At 40.9% G+C, this 19,796-nt stretch overlaps 1 protein-coding gene across 1 annotated transcript; it reads left to right on the plus strand.

Annotated features, from left to right (window-relative positions):
• The first annotated feature begins 6,466 nt into the window (after positions 1–6,466).
• LOC131248003 (benzyl alcohol O-benzoyltransferase-like) lies at positions 6,467–17,061 on the plus strand. Its single transcript, XM_058248032.1, has 3 exons — positions 6,467–6,937; positions 8,583–9,208; positions 16,626–17,061. The coding sequence occupies exons 1-3, from the start codon at positions 6,497–6,499 to the stop codon at positions 16,930–16,932; spliced, it is 1,374 nt and encodes a 457-aa protein (XP_058104015.1). The 5' UTR covers positions 6,467–6,496; the 3' UTR covers positions 16,933–17,061.
• Positions 17,062–19,796: the final 2,735 nt, after the last annotated feature.

The following is a 19,796-nucleotide window of genomic DNA, read 5'->3' on the forward strand; positions in this document are numbered from 1 at the left end:
TCACTGCACTAGACTCAATTGGATGTTGAACCTTTTGCAGGAGATGTGCCTCTAGCTGCTCAAGAGCACTAGAAATAAAATGCCACAAAACTAGAACATAAGCAATATTGTCAAAAGCATTTGAAACTCCCACAGAGGCCTACCATCATCCAATAGCCTAATATGTAGAATAGTTGGATCAATAGCTCGAACCTTGACAATATTGTTAATGCTCAAACAATATAACTATAGGGTGTAAGAACTCTATAAGGTAGGCCTTATTTATCAACGGTTTGGATTGTCCTATCAGTTGGACTATGTGATTGGGTAAACCAGTGGGCCCCACTTCAATGTGATCTGCTGCGCAGTCTATCTGCGCAGGTGTGTGTATTAGGGTTGGAATGCTATATCTGTGTTAAGCAGACAATTGTTTGAGTAGTACTAGGATTGTGAAAGTTTGGAGTCGGGTAAAGAGAGTTGTGATGGGTTTCAAACTCTTTTCATCACAACTACTATATAACAGAGCTGAGTCCTCGATCCTCGACCACGACAGAAATTCGAGTCTTATCTACTGTTTTGCAGAAAGGGTGTAAAGGAGAGGAAGATTCTAGCTCTATTTTCTTTGGTGTTTTTATTATCTATCTATGGTGTCTTAGTTAGGTAAGCCATTTGAACCCTTGATCTCCCTGTCCTATGCACAGTTTGATCTTAGGTATTTCCGCATCTAGATAATCTAACATAGGGCTCCACTTAGCAAGATAGAGGACCAAGATGTTGCAGCAAAATACATTGGAAGACAACAAGCACCAATAAACAGCCCACTGCTCCTACAATTGTCTACAACCATCTACCGTCAAAATTCACAACCCCTCATCCTCAGCTATATTTTAGGCCGAACACAGTCCATGCGAATTTGAAAACCAACCATTCCTCTGCAACCGTCGGTCCTAACTTGGAAGAGACAACCGCTAGTTTTTTAATTGTCTTATCTCATCCACTTTAGAATAAGCAGGTTAGATAGTATGGCCCACCGAGAGGCACACTGATTGGCGGATATCAGTGGAATTACATGGAAATTCAGGTTGAGCTATAGTCCAAGATCAATGATCATAAAGGACGCTGCGGATATCACAGTACATGCATCCACGTATACTGTTGGTGAGGCACCACACACAGATTTAAGGGATGCAAGTGATGGAACCACTCATCCATGGCCGTCAACTAATAATAAAGATTTGGCTAATTGAACGGTCTCAAATTCATTAAGGACCCATTTGAATTCTTTGAAATATAAATTGAGACATGATAAAATGACATTCTTTCTATATTTTTAATGAAATTTTAAAACACCGATGTCATTTCCTGAAAACTAACATAAATGAGTGTTTTTTTTTCCCTTCAAATAAATACTCCAAATGGTATAGTTACATGTGCTACTGCTGGTCTTAATTAAAAGTGTCCGACAAGTACAATGGTCCATCTTCAAAGATTACCTCGTGTGCCGATCTTCAAAGATTACGTGCTACATGTGCCAATCTTCAAAGATTATGTTTAACGTGCATCTTGTGCCATTGTTCATATATGACCACTGCATTTCACATACACGACATGTGCTAGTCACATGCAATGTGTGACACTCTGATGTAGAGAGTTATGTAGAGCGAGTTGCGGATAGTTTCATAGCCAAGATGGATCAGAAAAGGCCCGGTCGACGACATAAGTGATCCGGACCGTCGGACTTTAGATCGGGCATATCTCGTAATCCGGAATGAGTTATCTGATGTAAAATATATGATTTTGGGGTAGAACGAGCTACTTTAGCTAACTAACCCTGCTACGCCGGGTTGCGCAGCTCGGAATTACGAAAAACCCCTGGATCGACGATCATTTCCCTGTTTTAATTTCGTTTTAACTATAAATAGTAAGTTTTAGTTTGATTATAACTCTTCATCAGTCGGGCTTTTGGAGTTGCGCCTAACGTGAAAAGAGTTTAGAATAATTAGGAGAACGGTTTGGTGAAGCCAAATAAGACACTTACTATTTTTGGCCGAAAACCTTGTGCACTAGTAGACATCACGACCGTCTATAAATAGTAAGTTTACTATTTATAGTAAGTCGCGAATTCTAGGAGTTTTAGTTGTAGTTTGATCCTGATTTCTTTCCCATTGCTTGGTACCCTTATTTAAAGGGTAGTGAACTCGTTTTTATTCATTCATTAATCATTTTAGAATTTATTAGAATTTATTTCTATTTTTTGCTTTCTTTCCTTGTAAATTCGAGAAGTCTCTGTGAGGAGTCCAGAGAAGTTCCGTGGATTCGGAATAGTTATCCTCTTGAGGAAGACGGTGCTCAACCTCACGTCCTCCCCTACGTTAGAGAGGGTCGCAGACAGTTACATGTCGTAGATGGTTCAGAAAAGGCCCGGTCGACGACATAAGTGATCCGGACCGTCGGAACTTAAATCAGGCGTCTCGCAATCTGGAATGAGTTATCGGATGTAAAATATATGATTTTGGGGTAGAATGAGCTACTTTAGCCAACCAACCCTGCTATGCCGGGTTGCTGATGTTTTATTTAAACCAACCTGATTTAAATGATTTTAAACTCGCAAGTATACGAATCAGATGTAGATATGGTACGTGTTACGAGACCGTTCCCACGAGAATTGGTTGTCACAATTCAAAATTAAAGACTCTTCTTAACTAATCCAACAAATATTTGAGATAGTAATTGAATAAACTAAATAAAAATCAATGGAAAAATAACCAAGAGCAATAAGGAAAATTCAATCAAAGAGAAGACTAGGACTTTCGAATCCACCTCTAATTATCATAAACCTTGTTTTACCTGTTGATTCTCCCTAATTCAGATTGATATCAAAAATAAATAAAGCGCACTCTATGTCCTTGGTCAGGCACACAGAATGTATAATTCCTTAAAGCATATGGATCACATCTTTCCATTCATGGTCAGGCATGGAGAGATGTAGATTCCTGTTTCTTCCTCTATAGGAACCTGTTCATGGTCAGACACAAGCGCCTAGAATAATATTCCAAACAACATCCATAACTAGACTTTGGTTAAGCTCGTAGAATGGAGAAGTACGGAGATTTCTGTTAAGCACACTAGAGAAAGAAACCAATCAAATCATATGAAATCAACATATAACAAGAGTTATTCAAATTAGGGGCTTCATCTCAGCCCCAGCTAGAAGATTAGCAATTCATGAATTCAAATAAAAAGAAAAAAAAATAAAATTGAAACAAGGAAAACATCTCTCTCTCTCTCTTCTTCTCTTTTCTTCTCTTTCTCTTCTCTTTCTCTTCTCTTTCTCTTCTCTGGATCTGTTCCCTGGCTCTCCTCCCTTCTTCTCTACGTTTTGCATCCTTTCTTATAGCTGCTGGAGTGGCTGGAATGGAGAAAATCGGGTTTGGAAAGCTGTCGTATGCGCAGCGAAAGCCCTTTTCGCAGCAAACTTCTGTACCTGCATAAGCCCCTCATTCTTTACATTTTTTCCATAAAATCAACGTCTCCTGGGACATTTTTGGCTGTTCTATATGATGGACGGATCAGATCTTCCATCTGATCGAAGATGGTGGGCTACAACCGCCCGGAAGTCGGCTTTTCGCGGACGTGCGTAAGCCTTCGCACGTCCGGCGCTGTGATGCTCGGTGGGCCCCACATAAGCGTTTTTGGGGAAATCCACTCCGTCCATTAGATGCACAACGAAATTTCGGTCAGATATGAATGGTTTTGAACATCCATTGACAAGACCCATAGAAGAAATTACAATAAAATCAATTTTGAACGTCACAGGACAGTCCACTTGTGGCCTCTGTATCTCACACGTGTGAACGTATGGGCACAAACTGTAAACATGGTTTTGTAGCTCTTGAACCCGTCTACACGATGAACGGCTTGGATCAGACGAACGTGCTACCGGTGGGGCCCATAGCGGTCCATAAAAACGGACTTTTCGTCCGTTACACGCGCCAGAAACGGCAACTGCCGTTTTTGAAAAAGGAAGTCGGGTCAGCAGCGCTGACCGACTTAGGTCCGTTCGGTGCCCGGGCAGTGCACATGTGCACTATGTACACACGTTATACATATGGGGTCCATTGTGATTCTTTAGAGAAATCCAATCCATCCATCCTGTTTCTCACCTTATTTAAACCGCCTGAGTCAATTTTGAAGTATATCCAGATTGTAGGTGGGCCTAAAATTGAATATTAATGGGCTGATCTGTCCGTTGGCCCACTTCTCGAGATATCCAATGGTTGAAATTTAATATGTACAGTTTATTTATGGCCTCCAGGCTATGCATGAAGTTTCGAGTCAATCGGATGGCGGAAATCATGTGATCTTGCATTCTGGACCATTTTCGGGCCTTTTTAACGTGAACGACTTGATTTCCTCGGGTCCCTGGCATGTGAATTCTTCAGTTTTAGTTCTCTGGAGTGCGTCCCTTGCTCTGGTGACTTTGGAACATCAAATCCACGCTTGTAGTACTCTTTTTCCATCAATGCTCCTGATTTCATCCTGTAATAAAAATATAATTAAAATATTCCATTAAGCATTATCATGTACGTAAAATCATGCACTAATTAGGGTCTGATATACAATATTCGACCCTTATCAGTTGCACAAGCTAGAATAACACTAGATCGACGATCGTTTCCCTATTTTAATTCTATTTTTACTATAAATAGTAAGTTTTAGTTTGATTATAACTCTTCATCCATTGGGCTTTAGGAGTTGCGCCTAACACGAAAAGAGCTTAGAAAAATTAGGAGAACAACTTGGTCAAGCCTAATAGGACACTTACTATTTTTGGCCGAAAACCTTGCGCACTAGTAAACATCACGACCGTCTATAAATTATATGTTTGCTATTTATAATAAGTCACGAATTCTAAGAGTTTTAGTTGTAGTTTGATTCTTATTTCTCTCCCATTGTTTGATATCCTTATTTAAAGGGTTCTGAACTCTCTCTCTCTCTCTCTCTATCTCTCTCTCTCTCTCTTTATTTTATTTTATTTTATTTTAATTTTTAAATTAATCAATTAATTTCAAATTTTATAGAATTTATTTTCTATTTTACTTGCTCTCCTCATCGTGGATTCGTCCAGAGAAGTTCCGTGGACTTGGAACAATTATCCTCTTGAGGAAGACGTGCTCGACCTCATCGTGTTGATCATTCCTGCGTCACACACCCATCACCTGCAAGTGTCCGACATGTGCCAGAATTCATGTGAAAGTAACATACACATATCAATGGACGGTGGCTAGTGGTCGATGCTATGTGGACCCCACCAATGATGTATGTGTTTTATCCATGCCTTCTATCCATTTTGAAAGATAATTTTAGGACTTGATATATACAACCAAGCATCATCCAGCATATCAATGTGTCAAATATATACCTTAATTTGCCACATTTGCCACCATTCATCTTTAAGAATTCCACTTAAGCCACATGTGTCAACATGCCATATGTGCACATGTAGCATTCCATGTAAGCCACACATGTCAACATGCCACATGTGTGACATATGCCATCGCCTATTTACAAACATCCCACATGTACTTATGTCCCACGTGTGACGGTGGAATCCGTGCCACATGTCATCTTCTTTTTATATATGATTGTTAGGATTTTTTTTTTTCGAAACAATCAGTTCAAAAATGAAGAAATTTTTTTCAAGAAGATTTTATTGAAAAACAATTATGGAAAACAGCCTTTTCATTTCTCACTGTTTTTGTTTTTTTTTTAAAAAAATAGCATTTTCATTTTCCTTTTTTCTTTTCCACGAATCCAATCAGGCCCTATGGAGCTTGGAAAATAAAAGGAGAAGAAATTGACATTTCCTTCTAAAGTTATTTTCTAAGAAAGCATATGGAGTGAAATAAAAAAATAAATAAAGAGAGGAGAACCGGGATCATTTTTAGAACTTTTCTAAGAAAACACATTCTTGAGAAATGTTTTTCACCAAAATGTAAACTCCTAATTACCCAAAAAAAAAAAAAAAGAAGCAATTTTCTTAAAAAGTATTTTCGACCAAAATACTTTCCAAGCTCCCAAACAAGTCCTAAAACAATACCCTTGCTTCATAGATCCAAGAAAAGAGAGAATTCTATTCATGGACGTATATCATGACTTATTGGCCACAAAATAAAAAATATCAATTACCGAGAGAGAGAGAGAGAGAGAGAGAGAGAGAGAGAGAGAGAGAGAGAGAGAGAGAGAGAGAGAGAGAGAGAGAGAGAGAGAGAGAGAGAGAGAGAGAGAGAGAGAGAGAGAGAGAGAGAGCACATCTTTTTGCACCTTCACCAACGTTAAAGACGTGCAAGGAAGAATTAACCTGCCTGAGAGAGAGAGAGAGCACCTCTTTTTGCACCTTCGCCAACGTTAAAGACGTGCAAGGAAGAATTAACCTGCCTGCTTCTATATAAGCCCATGCAGTCAGACTTCATCCCATTGCACCCAAACCTCTTCTATCACTTTCTCCCTTCCTCCAATGGCCTCCTCTGATCTAGTCTTCTCTGTCACAAGGGGCAAGCCTGTGTTAGTTTCTCCTGCTAAGCCAACACCCCATGAATTCAAACTCCTCTCCGACATCGATGACCAAGAATGCCTCCGTTTCCAGCTGCCTATCTTGCAGTTCTACCGCAACGATCCTTCAATGAGAGGGCGGGACCCAGTAGGGGTGATCAGGGATGCTATAGCGAAGGCGCTTGTTTTCTACTACCCGTTTGCCGGTAGAATTAGAGAAGGGCCTGGCCGTAAGCTCACGGTGGAGTGCACCGGTGAAGGCTTGGCGTTCATCGAGGCTGATGCAGATGTCAGCCTCAAGCAGTTTGGGGATGAACTCCATCCTCCCTTCCCATGCTTGGAGAAGCTTCTCTACGACGTCCCTGGAATGGGAGAAATCATCAACTGCCCTTTGCTTTTAATTCAGGTTATTAGAGTTATATAATCCTCGCTGTCTAATCAGTGGCCTTTTTTCTCAATTGCATTGGGACATTGGCGACTCACCAATAGAAATATTAGGATTGTCCTGTACCTTTGAGGCATGGTCCAGCCATGATCCGTGGTGAATCTCAGTGATCAACGTTCAGGATTACTGAACCAGCTATGCAACTTGTACTGGTTGGAAATCGTTTCACATGGAAGACGTTTCTATCACGAATCAGGATGCCGAAAATTCTTCTGGCATACGTTAAAGATCTTGATACTCATCATGCAAGGAACGTTTCATTGAACATGAAAATAGAAAAAAACAACTACGTGGATCATCTTTGCTGAAGGGTGAAGGCAAAGGAAATTCCAGTGTCATCGCTTCTTATTCCAATTACTCATCTTAGGAAATACTCCTAATTTCTCTCTACCAAATAGATTGCCTACTACATAACACAACTTTTAACTTGTGAAAATTTTCCGAGTTCTATTATGATTTTTTCTTTTTTGTTAGATCAACACCATCAATCAACTTTTCCATATAATTCTAGAGTATGAGCCCGAAAATTAAGTACATCTATAACTCAAGTGAACCACTCTAAGGAAAGCGATGACGATTGAACAAACTAATGTTGAAACCTTCATAGGGCTAACCAGGAGGTGTATTCTCCATCTAACCTGTTCTCACGCGTACTGTACCTAGATGAAGGTAAAACATAAATATATATTGATCAGAACCTTTTGTGGCGGAGAAGTTTTCAACAATATCATCTCTTCCTAATGTTTCGTGTGGTGTGGTCCACATTTTTTTTTTTTTTTTTGGGTTAGGTTATTATTACACACCTCATTGTCAGTGCACGTTCCACTGTTAGCTTTGTATCTGCCTTGTTTTTTTAGCACTATACTACTGTGTTTTGAAAAGTGGAAGGACAATTTGCATATAATAAATATATCATGTTGGAGCTAGGTAAATTTTACACGTGAAATGATTATAATAAATTATGTTGCTTAGTGTGTGGAGCACATAAAGCCTTGATATGTAGAACTTTTGTGACAGCATCAATCATGATGTATGTATCCAATCCACACTGTCCATCCATTTTCCCGTACTATTTTAGGGCATAATATCAAAAACAAGGAAGATCCAAGTATCAAGTGGGACACACTACAGGAAACCGTGAGAGTTAGATGCCTACCATTGAAAACTTCTTGGGGCCACCGAAGGTTAGATAGAAAATAAATCTTACAGTGGCCTATTAAGAAGGTTTCATCGGTAGTCTTCCAATCCCTGCTTCTTTCTATGATGTGGTCTATTTAAGCTTTTGACGTGCCTCATGCCTCATTTTTAGACTCCTCATCTAGAATGATCTTTAAAAGTTAATGAAAAGTCTGGATCTAACTCAAAAATCATGGTAAGCCCAAAGAAGCTGTATACATTAAAAATGAGGATGTATAGTCAACAATCTATTCGGAGAAGCCCTAGTGAAATAGAGTTAAGAACATTAACGGTTCAGATCATTATTTTAAGTTGCAATGTAGGGTGGAAAGGCGCCATGTACCATACAAAAAATCGTTGTTAACGTTATTAATTCAAAGTGATCTAACGTTGTTATTTCCTGCTGCTAACGCATGGGAAACACACTCAGGTGACTCGTCTCACGTGTGGGGGTTTCATCTTTGCCCTCAGGCTCAACCACACCATGAGCGACGGGTCTGGGATTGTACAATTCATGTCAGCGGTGGGTGAGCTTGCACGAGGGGCACGGGCCCCATCCGTTCTGCCCTCGTGGGGGAGGGAGCGGCTCAGCGCACGGGATCCACCACGTGTGACGCACGTGCACCGGCAATACGACCAAGTGACCGACACAAAAAGCAACGTAACACCCCTCAATGACATGGCCTACCGTTCCTTTTCCTTCGGTCCTCGCGAGTTATCTATCCTCAGGAAGCAAGTGCCGCACCACCTCCGCACGTGCTCCTCGTTCGAACTGCTGAGCGGGTGCTTCTGGCGCTGCCGCACGATCGCCGTGCGGCCCGCCCCAGACGAGGAAATGAGGTACATCTTCTTCTTTAACGTGCGAGACAAGTGCCAGCCGCCCTTGCCGGCAGGCTACTACGGGAACGGCGTCGTATTGGCAGCGGCGACCTCACCAGCCAGTAAGTTGTGTCAGAATCCATTGGGATATGCAGTGGAACTAGTGAAGAATGCCAAATCTGACGTCACGCAAGAGTCCATACAGTCTATGGCTGACCTGATGGTGATCAAAAGGCGGCCCTACTTCACGTTACCAGGCACCTACATTGTGTCAAATGTGACACGTGTTGCGTTTATGGACGTTGATTTTGGGTGGGGAAAAGCTATAGCATTCCATCCCTAATACGCACTGGTAGACTGCGCAGCGCATCACCCGAAGTGGGGCCCACTGGTCTACTCAATCATTCAGTCTAACAATCCAGACCGTTGATCAGTGAGGCCCACTAAATAGAGTTCTTACATTCTCCCACTTGGGCCTCATTGAGCAACGTCAATGATAGCCATATATATAATAATTTTGTAAACAAGTTTTGATAATTTTAAGAAAATATCTAAATAGTCAACCAATGAAAACAGTTGGACAATATGAGTAATGCTATTCAATCTGGTCCATCAAAACAGTCAGTATCGAAACACGGTAGTCATCACAACATTTAATTTAGGCGAAGTGAGTCTAAGCGCGATCACAAATACTTTCAATCTTAACGACATAGATCACGAACTAGGAAATGTGGTATAAGGATTACACACTTTAGTGTGATAATATGTGCCTATCCTTAAGAGGTCCTGAAGCTTTTTCATGTCTCCAACGAGACACAACTGTAGTTCCACTTATTTCCACTTATTCAAAATTTGCGCATATATATAAATAAGCAGAAATAAATCTTTATATCAAAATCATCCAAACAAACTGTATAAAACGAGATCTCTAAGTGTCTGTGAAAATCAAAGTACGCTCAACTCCCACTAACTGAAAACATCTGTGGGATCAATGACTCCCATGGATGTTACATGCTCTTGAAATGGCGTGATAGGGAGCCCTTTAGTGAGCGGATCTGCAATCATCTGCTTAGTGCCGATGAATTCCACGGACACTTGATGATTCTGAACCCTTTCCTTTACAACAAGATACTTGATGTCGATATGCCTCGACCTTGACGAATGCTTGTTGTTACTAGAGAAGGAAATAGCAGCCGAATTATCGTAAAATATTCTCAATGGTTTCGGGATATGCTCCAGTACCCGCAAACCTGAGAAGAAACTCTGTAACCATAGTGCCTGATTAGATGCCTCATGGCAAGCAATAAATTCAGCTTCCATAGTAGATGAGGCTGTGGTAGATTGTTTCACGCTTTTCCACGACACAGCTCCTCCCACCATCATGAAGATGTATCCTGAAGTAGACTTCTTAGTATCGACGCAGCCTGCGAAGTCTGCATCTGAATATCCGATCAACTCCAACTGATCAGATCTTCTGTATGTGAGTCCGAAGTCTTTTGTTCTCTGAAGATACCGCAATACTTTCTTTGCAGCTATCCAATGTTGCATTCCTGGATTAGATAGATATCTTCCCAACATTCCAGTGACAAAGGCAATGTCCGGTCGCGTACAGACTTGAGCATACATGATGCTCCCTACTACTGATGCGTACGGAAATTCTTTCATTCGATTCTTTTCTAAATCATTCTTTGGGCACTGAAATAAACCAAATTTGTCGCCCTTCACAATGGGCGACTTTCCTGAAGCACAATTTTGCATGCCATACCTTTCGAGTACCCTAGCAATATAGGTCCTCTGTGACAAGCTGAGCAGTCCAAGTGTTCTGTCACGGCGAATCTCAATGCCGATGACGTAAGAAGCTTCACCAAGGTCTTTCATTTCAAACTTTTGAGATAAAAATTTCTTGGTGTCGCTCAACATCCTGGTATCACTGCTAGCTAACAGAATGTCATCAACATACAAAATCATCATAACGAACTTACTCCCACTGGTTTTAATGTAGATGCATTCATCTGCAGTGTTTTCTACAAAGCCATATGAAGAAATTACTTCATGAAACTTAAGGTACCACTGCCGCGATGCCTGTTTCAACCCATAGATGGACTTCTTAAGTTTGCAAACCAAATGTTCTGAGCCAGTAGCTACAAAACCTTCGGGCTGCAACATGTACACATTCTCATTCAGATCCCCATTGAGAAATGCAGTCTTTACATCCATCTGATGTAACTCTAAATCCATATGAGCTACAAGAGCCATTATGATCCTGAATGAGTCTTTCTTGGATACTGGTGAGAAAGTCTCCTTAAAGTCAATGCCCTCACGTTGGTTAAAACCCTTGACAATAAGTCTGGCTTTATATCGTTCGACATTACCTTTGGAGTCCCGTTTGGTTTTAAATATCCATTTACAACCAATCGGCCTTATTCCAGTGGGTAACTCTACAAGATCCCATACTTTATTGTCCTGCATGGATTTCAACTCATCTTTCATGGCATTAAACCAACGAGAAGGATCAACACTTTGTTTGACTTGTGTAAAGGATTCAGGATCCTTTTCCACCCCTATGTCAAAGTCGTGTTCCTGTAAGTATACGATGTAATCGTCTCGATTTACAGGCCTTCTCTCTCTTTCAGATCTTCTTAATGGTTCAGCTTGTTGGGTCTGATCTTGATTTTCCTCATCAGTGGTTTGTATATGAGGTTCTACGTGGTGCTCTGCAGTGACTGCAGAATCGACTGCATCATTAATGTCCACGTGATCTGGATTGACTATGACAGGAGTCACAGTCCTTTGTTCCTCAAATACAAAATTTCTTATGTTCGTGCTCCCACTGTTTTCAGTGTCCTCAATGAATCTGGCATTCCCAGTCTTAACAATCCTGATGGAGTGGGAAGGACAGTAGAATCGATAGCCTTTTGATCTTTCTGGGTATCCAATGAAGAAACAACTTATGGTTCTAGGATCAAGCTTCTTTTCATGCGGGTTATAAATTTTGGCCTCAGCAGAACAACCCCAAACATGTAGATATCGGAGACTTGGTTTTCTCCCATTCCACAACTCAAAAGGAGTTTTGCTTACTGCTTTGCTGGGAACCCTGTTTAATATATGAACTGCGGTTTTGATCGCATCACCCCACAGAGATTCTGGTAATGTTGAATTGCTGACCATACTTCGCACCATATCCATAAGGGTGCGATTACGTCTCTCAGCAACTCCATTCTGCTCTGGAGTACCAGGCATAGTGTACTGAGCAACAATGCCACAATCCTGTAGGTATTTAGCGAATGGCCCTGGATTGCGACCTGATTCGTCATATCTGCCATAGTATTCACCACCACGGTCAGATCTGACAACTTTAATTCTCTTATCGAGTTGATTTTCAACCTCGGCTTTATAGATTTTAAAAGCATCCAGGGTATCCGATTTCTCACTGATAAGGTATAGGTACCCAAAGCGAGAGTAATCATCTATAAAGGTAATGAAATATTTGTGGCCACTCCATGAGGCTGTAGGGAATGGTCCACAGATATCTGTATGTATAACCTCTAATAGATCTACACTCCTGGTTGCACCTTTCTTTCTTGTTCTAGTCTGTTTTCCTTTTATGCAATCAATGCATACTTTATAGTCAGAGAAGTCTAGAGAATGCAAAATTCCTTCTCGCACAAGCCTGTCTAATCTCTCACGAGATATATGGCATAGCCGCCTGTGCCACAACATGGAGGAATTCTCATAGTCTAGTCTTCGCTTAGATCCCACTACATTTCCATGCAAGGTATTAATATTATAGACGTGAGAGGCAATCAAGTCTAACTGGTATAAGTTGTTTACTAAAGAGCCGGTTCCAACTTTAATTGAATTGAAGTAAATACTAAAACTTTTATTTCCAAAGTGAAACGAATATCCCAACTTATCTAAACAGGAAATTGAAACTAAATTGCGCCTTATAGACGGCACACGGAATGTATTAACTAAATTCAAAAAATAACCAGACTTCAACTTAAGCCTATAGACTCCTATTGCCTCCACGTCAACTTTGACACCATTGCCTATGTATACTGAGCACTCCGCATCAGTTGGTGGCCTGGCCTGTAGTAATTCCTGCATAGAAGTGCATATGTGAATAGTAGTTCCTGAATCTATCCACCAGGAATCTACTGACACATCGGTCAGATTAGATTCAAAACAGAGAAGAACAGAATAATTACCTTTCTTTATAAGCCAATCCTTAAAACCTTCGCAGTCTTTCTTTAGATGACCCGTCTTTTTGCAAAAGAAGCACGGTTTGCCTTTAACTTGTTTACGTCTAGATCCATTTCCAGATTGATTCTTATGGTTTCCAGATGGAGGACCAGAGAATTCATTATTAGAACCTTGTTTCTTCTTCCTTTTACCTTTATTCCCTTGCCCTTGTCCTGAAGTCACCATATTAACATTTTGAACTTTTATCATCTGTCTGATCCTGTCTTCTTCTTGGACGCACTGAGTGATGAGTTCATCCAATGTCCACATGTCCTTCAGAGTGTTATAGTTTACCAGGAACGTGCCGAATTGGGGAGGTAGGTTGTTCATGATCAAATGAACCAGTTGATCATCAGTGAGTACAAGCCCTAGAGCACGGATCTTAGAAACAACTTCGATCTGCTCTACAATGTATTCACGGATGTTGCCTTTTCCATCGTAGGACGAGCGAGTCAATTTATTCAGAAGAATGCCCACTTCAGATTTATCAGATTTCTTGAATCGTTTTCCCATTTCAGTTAGGAAAACTTTAGCCTTATCTGTTTCAGGCATGGCACCCTTCATCGATTCAGAAATTGAATATTTAATGACTTTCAGGCATGTATCATTTGATCTAAACCATGCAACCCATCTATTATATTCAGCTTCAGTAGCATTATCAGATGGCTTTGGCGGTTCTGGTGTTATCAGGGCAAGATCTAATTGAAGACAGCCCAGTACAACTTCAATGGCGTTCTTCCATTGAGTATAATTAGACCCATTTAAGGCAGGGACTTGATGCGTATTAGTTGGAATTGAGACTGAAATATAAGAGATATACATATACTCACATTAGTTCATAGCTTCACAAAAGTAATGTTGTGAATGTAAACAGATATCAGGCAAAGTTAATCAATTCAGTTGCTAAGGGAGGCATCAACTGAATCTTCTAAGATGAAGATGGGCCCAAACATCACATCTTAGTGAGAATCTGTCACATCATCATCATTCCTCCTGTGGGAGGTAATAATAATATGTTAGTGATCCTCCTGAACATGAAGCTGAGTGATGTAAGTCATGTAAATTTGAGACACTCAACACCTATGGGTGAGATGAGTCTTTCAGTTTTACATTACCAGCACCATTTACTTCACCCGTTCACTTGACTGCCAAACGGTAATCGTCTATGTTTTCGTTACCGTACGCATGAAAGACGTGAACGCAACTGTATGCAATCATTCTAATCCAATGTTACAAGTCTGTACTTGTAAAGTTTTCATCGATTGAGGTCACTATGGTGGCTAACACAACCAAATCCAAATCTACAAATATAGACTTTAGGATTGCTATTATAATCCTGCCTCTCTATGGATTATTTCTTAATTAGTCCGATGCGGTCCATAAGTTAGTTGATACTGACCTTTTGGAATTCTTCAAAGTGAAATATATAAATAGGTTTCACACCTTATATTCCAACGGTCCATATCAATACTTAAAGATGGGTGATGGGCCAACTATAGGGCCGAATCAGGACTACCTATCGTCAGTTCACACTGAATGAGTAAAGCAAATCTAGTACATTACATTTACATGATAGATAGGAAACATTAACCTTTAAACAACTGGATGGTTTGAAACGATGGGTCCATATGCATGAGGCCCACTAGCGGCATGGGAAACACGGTTGTGTAGCGGGATATACTTAATGGGCCCGTATCATTGTCAAGCCCAAGATTTGGATATAGGTGATTCCCGTTTGCGGGTTCACAAGCGGATCCGAATCAGCTACAATCGGGTCCACTAACCCGATGGAATTTTGGGCAAGAGACCTGCTGTCTTCGACTAAAAAGGGTAGAATGCCCTATTTCGAGCATCGACAGACAGAGAGAGAGAGAGAGCGAGTTGCCCTCGCTGTCCGTCCAACGAACGGAGATGGAGACGTAGCTCCTCTCTAATCGCCAGCCGTTTTCGACTTACTGCATGCAGCGACTGAAGAGATTGGGATGAAATCCCCAGCCGCAGTAGATACATTCACAGTCAGACGAAAGCCGAGCCGCTGACATCTTCCACAGTGCCGATCATGATGGCACTTCCATCTCCGATGAAGGTTATCGCGGCCGACGGTGTTTCTGTATGCGAAAGCTGTCGGAGGTGGAATGGAAATCCACGTCTGCCTCCATTGAAGACACAGGTGGGTATAAAATCCCCAATTTTGGGTTTTTCGGTTTCGAATCAGAATTTGGAATCAGTAATCTGAAATCCCCAATTGCGGTATATGGGGATTTGAGAACGAAATCCCTAATATGCGATGACTGTATTTAGGGGTTTTAATGGAAAACCCTAATTGCAGAATTTGGATTTGGGGATTCGAATCTAAATCCCTAATAGAAACTGGATTTAGGGTTGTAGATCTGAAATCCCTAATCTAACTGATTTCTAATTTTAGGGATTCGAAAATCCCTAATTAAATTCTGGATCTGAGGATTTGAATTCGAAATCCCTAATATTTTATAATTTGGGAATTCAAATCTGAAAAACCCTAATTGAAAATCGAAATTCCAATTTGAAAAAACTGGTTTCAGGGTTTTCGAAATTCAAATCCCTAATCTGAACATTTCAGGATTCAGGGATTCGAAAATCCCTGATCACAACTGTTTCAGGAATTCGTAAATTCCTGATGTGATCAGATGTGGCTGGATGTGATCATCTATGCCTATGCACAGATAGCTCTGATACCAAATGTGGGATCTGATCTATATGCGGAATAGGCCCACGGATCTGTCTGTGCATGGGACATGGTGATCAGAGGTCGGATAGCTTACCTAACTGAGACGCCGTCATGGAAGCCGGATAAGAATACCAGAATACCTGTAGAACTTAAGATCTTCCTCTCCTTCACACCCTTTCTGCAAATCAGTAGATGGGACTCGAATTTATGCTATGGTGTAGGATTGGGGACCCAGCTCTCTTTTATAGAGTCTATGGAGAGAGAGTTTGAAACCCATCACAACTCTCTCTCCCATGCTCCACGTTGTGGCATCCTAGTTCAACTCAAACTGTTGTCTGCGTGAGACAGTTATAGCATTCCAGCCCTAATACGCAGAGCTGCGCAGGTAGACTGCGCAGCACATCACCTGAAGTGGGGCCCACTGGTCTACTCAATCATTCAGTCCAACTGATAACAATCCAGACCGTTGATCAGTGAGGCCCACTAAATGAGGTACATCTTCTTCTTTAACGTGCGAGACAAGTGCCAGCCGCCCTTGCCGGCAGGCTACTACGGGAACGGCGTCGTATTGGCAGCGGCGACCTCACCAGCCAGTAAGTTGTGTCAGAATCCATTGGGATATGCAGTGGAACTAGTGAAGAATGCCAAATCTGACGTCACGCAAGAGTCCATACAGTCTATGGCTGACCTGATGGTGATCAAAAGGCGGCCCTACTTCACGTTACCAGGCACCTACATTGTGTCAAATGTGACACGTGTTGCGTTTATGGACGTTGATTTTGGGTGGGGAAAAGCTGTTTACGGTGGGCTAGCCAGGGGGATTGTGTATGACAACATCCCTGACATTTCTAGCTTTCATTTACGGTTTAGGAATGCAGAAGGGGAGGATAGAATTATGGTGTCTATTTGCTTGCCTCAGCCTGCCATGGAGAGATTTGTGGCTGAGTTTGAAAGCATGATGAAGGAGCCCATCGTCAGTAGCACCTACAAATTCACTAAATCGCCCCTGTAGAGAATTAAGGAATAATAAACCTGATTTCGCATAAATTTTATAAGAGATGTTAGTCATTATGGGTATGTATAAAGTTTGTTTTATGTAACATCTGATAAATTTCAAAACAAGTTCAGATGCTTTATGTTAGTCATTATGGGTATATATAAAGTTTGTTGTATTTTGTTTCCAAATTAATATTAAAAAATAAAATTTTAAATATTTTGGTTTACGAGTTCTTGATTGCTAAGTTAACTCAATACTTTCGGGTTAAACTGCAAGTGGTTTGAGCCCGCGTACAGTGAGTGCGCCATTAGGACTAGGTTATAATCACTGTATTCTAGAAGTTGATTGTTTTAGAAATTGTTGCCTCTGGAACACTGTTCAAGGAAAGCAAATTCGATTTCAAGCAAAATGACTCATGTCACTCCTTGACTTAACTCTTATAAGTTTTTTATCTCAAAATTTATTTTCTTTTTTATTCTCGATTTTAAATAGTTTATTTGATTCAACCAAATATTTCAATAAAGCTTAATAATCTAATTTTACACTTTCCACCAATCCTAAGGCTTTCAGTGTGAGCCAACACCTTAAAAAAAGTAGAGATGCTTTATATTATGATGCCAAGGGTTTAATAACCTAATTTTATACTTTTCATCAAGCCCAGCTTTTAATGTCAGCCAACACCACGTTTTCCTATATTTGAGGAGGAAGGGGGGTGACTTACTAGAAAAATCAATCTCGAATAGAGTGCAGATGGAAACGACTACCTAAGCAACCAGAGTACAACTACCGGAGATTTCGACAAGAATACTTCACCATATATGGATTCACCTCGTAGCATTTTTTCCTTCCATTATTTGTCTATTGAAGTTTTCCTCATTCCTTTAATCTACCATCATAATGCCAAACAAGCTTTAATGAGTTTACATTAGCACCTATGATTCAACTGTCCAAATCAGCGTACGCGCATGCCACAGCGTATGTTGGATGAGCTGCACTCTACAACATACTGGTCCTGGCTTTAATTACCATGTAGTGGGAGCAACGTCCAATTTACCCATGTTCTAAGACAAAAGCTTTTGATGCTTTGGCAGAGTGTGATGGATGATTCACAGGCACTCAAACTTCACGTATACATTGCCTACTTGGTATAAAATTCATTCTTATTAAACTGTTCAAATTGTGGGTCCTCGTTTTTTATAAATGAAGATTATGTAGTGGTCTTATTCCAACAAACAAGTGTCTACCTATCAAAGGCCAGGATTGTTTCTGTAACTGAGAGTTCTACTGTCAACCACTCAAGTCCGTTTAAGCACTGTACACAGCCCATTTCTTATGCCAACAACTGGAGTCTTTTTAAGCACCCTACACAGCCAGACTATCAAATAACTGAACAGGATTGCCTGCCACATGGGGCTACCGTGATGTTTGTGATACATCACGTCCATCTGTCCATCTGTTTTGCCAGCTCTATGTTAGGTCAAGAGCCTAAAAATGAGACAGATCTAAAAGTCAAATGGGCCACATGATAGGAAAAAGAGGGGATTGAATTGTTGTCAGATGTCTTAAATCTGAAAATTACCGTGCAAGACCGGTCGTGAGACTGCTACGACCGGTCGTGGTAGTTACACGACCAGTCGTATCCTGCTCGACTCAAAGTCCAGTGACTTGGGTCTTTTGATGTCCGGGATGCTCGACTGGTCGAGGGGATGTCACGACCGGTCGAGGGGGTCCCACGACTAGTCGTAGCCTCGGCTCGACCAGTCGTAGTTACGCAGATTCGTTTCTGAATCTGATGCGGATTGCGAAAATTTGAGTCGCCTTTCGCAAGGGTGCGAAAGGGAAGTTGCCTAAACTATAAATAGGTGTCCCTAGGGCTTTTCTAATAGAATGAGAAATATTTCTAAAGCTTTCTAAAGGGGTTCTAGGGAATTTAAAGGGTGTAGCAAGGGTGAGATTCGAGGTTGTTCAAATCGGGTAAGTCCTCTCTCTTATAAGTTTCTTTTCATAGTGGATTTCTGTCGCTTTGTGCCGTAATTTTTTCCCGTAAGGGTTTTCCACATTAAAACTTTGTATTCTTCTGTGATTGCTTGTTACTATTGAATTGCTATCCTAGATCTAGATCTGTGTGATTCTGCAGCACAAATCCTCAACATGAATGTCCACCATTGAAACATTTGTATACATAAAATTTTGGATCAGGCTAATATTATTATGTTTGGATGGCACATAAACATCACGGTGGATTAATTTTTGGGAAGGTTTCCGCCCTCAATTTTGACTGTCCTATGGCCCACTTGAATCTTGGATCTATCTTAATTTTTTAGCTCATGCTCTAACATGAGCCGATAATTAAAAAGAGATGATAAGGTTTCTCACAAACATTATAGTGGCCCCGCCTAACTTGGCCTAAGATAGCTAGGGTCACAGGCCATCCATGTCCCAAATAACTCCCCATGTTTTGGAACCCGAGTAGCCTTGTTGGTCCCACGAATCGGGTGACATCGAGTTTGTAATACTTAAGGTAGCTTACCATGCTTGAAATTATAGCACTCAGAAATCTAACAGGTGACATGCATAAGCTCAAATGAAACTGAATAGATAATTAATGGAACTCATTGTAGCTAAGTGGGGCCTCATAGGAGTTTCAAAATAAGGTCATGGGTAGAGCTGAGCATGGGATGACTTGGCTCCGCAAACTTGACTCGTCCGACTCATTTAGATCCGACTCGATCCGAACTGAGTGGGTGAGTCAATCCGAATCGAATTCATTTCGTCCAATCCGAATTTCGAGTCGAGTTTGAGTAGCCCAGTTACTCGACTCGACCCAAAATCCAACTTGGTACTGACTCGACTCGATCTGAAACTCGATTCGTACATAT

Source organism: Magnolia sinica, chromosome 6 (genome assembly GCF_029962835.1).
Source record: "Magnolia sinica isolate HGM2019 chromosome 6, MsV1, whole genome shotgun sequence".
NCBI lineage: Eukaryota > Viridiplantae > Streptophyta > Magnoliopsida > Magnoliales > Magnoliaceae > Magnolia > Magnolia sinica.